Below are 1,177 nucleotides of genomic sequence, written 5' to 3' on the forward strand. Positions count from 1 at the left end.
CTAAAAATACAGTTTTCATAGGAGTTCCAATTCCATAACATATTTTATAGTCTACCTAAAAGGAAATTTGCATTTTAGCTATATAAATCTGCAGGTAACCTTCAGCCACTAACCTTGCTGTCTTCTTTCTCCTTGGCTTTTCCTTGGAGGGGTTTCGTCTCTCCAAATTCACAGGTTGATTTTAATGTGAGCTGACAAGAAAGCATTGAGCTCTCTATTTCAGCAAGTTCCAAAGGTCTTGAAGAATAATGCTGTGACCCAGTAGTGCCAAGATTTGGTATCGGAAGAGCAGTATGAACAGGCTTTGACCCAATAGCTGGCTGCCTCAGTTTTGAGGCAACCCCAAGTACAGGCATGGCTTCTATAAAAGTATCTTCTTGCTGCCAAAGAAAATGCTTCTAACCTCAGTCTGGTAGACTCCAACTTTAGTATTTCCAGAACAAATACTTTAAACAAAACTAGCAGTCATCCTGATTTTTTTAAAAACTAATAACATAACTTTCAGGAAGAGGCAAAACTTCCCTTCATCTTTAGTTAAGTATCTTTCTTTCTTGCTGGCTGGGATTCTCATATTCTCATTCTCTCTCTCTCCCTTTCTCTTTCTTTCTCTTTCTGCTTCTCTCCACCCCTCCTTTTCTGTTCAGTGAGTCAGTGTCTATGTAATACTAAATACTCCTTTGGGGAGTAAACTTTTCTTGAAGGTAACTGCTACAAAGCTCCTTCTCTAAAATTGAAGAGCTCCTAGATTTGCTTTTTCTTCTCACTAAAGCTGTCTGAGTCTGAGCTTTGAGAGTGAAAAAGAGGAAGAAAACAAAAGGAAAAGCCCTTCAGTCCAAGCTTAAGAGCAGCCAAAAGACCACAATAGTGGAAGGACAGGAGTTCTTCCTGACTTCAGAAATAACCAGCCTGCATTCTCTTTTTAAAGAAAATCATATTTCCCCAGCTTAAAAAAAAAGAAGAAAAAGAAAAAAAGAATGGACATGTTAATGGCCAAAACAAACAGCTGTTGGAAGAACTTTTAGCCCGGAAATAATCTCAGCAATAAAGTTGTTTGTCTGATTTCCAGCTATTTTTCACTACTGACAGCCATGAGCCACAGTGTTCATTCTGTTTCATCCCATGAAATCAGGTTAAATTCATGCAATAGTGCAACTAGCTAAAGCAGCTAAATCATTCA

At 38.2% G+C, this 1,177-nt stretch overlaps 1 protein-coding gene across 1 annotated transcript in view; it reads right to left on the reverse strand.

Moving 5' to 3' along the window:
* Positions 1–882, reverse strand: part of NAV3 (neuron navigator 3) — a 401,664-nt gene extending 400,782 nt beyond the window's left edge. Inside the window, exon 1 of the mRNA XM_012648357.1 lies at positions 114–882. Within this exon, the coding sequence (XP_012503811.1) occupies positions 114–356 (243 nt within the window). The 5' untranslated portion in view covers positions 357–882. The remainder of the gene's footprint in view (positions 1–113) is intronic.
* Between the last annotated feature and the right edge of the window lie 295 nt (positions 883–1,177).

Source organism: Propithecus coquereli, unplaced genomic scaffold, assembly GCF_000956105.1.
Source record: "Propithecus coquereli isolate 6110/MARCELLA unplaced genomic scaffold, Pcoq_1.0 Scaffold282, whole genome shotgun sequence".
NCBI classification, from domain to species: Eukaryota; Metazoa; Chordata; class Mammalia; order Primates; family Indriidae; genus Propithecus; species Propithecus coquereli.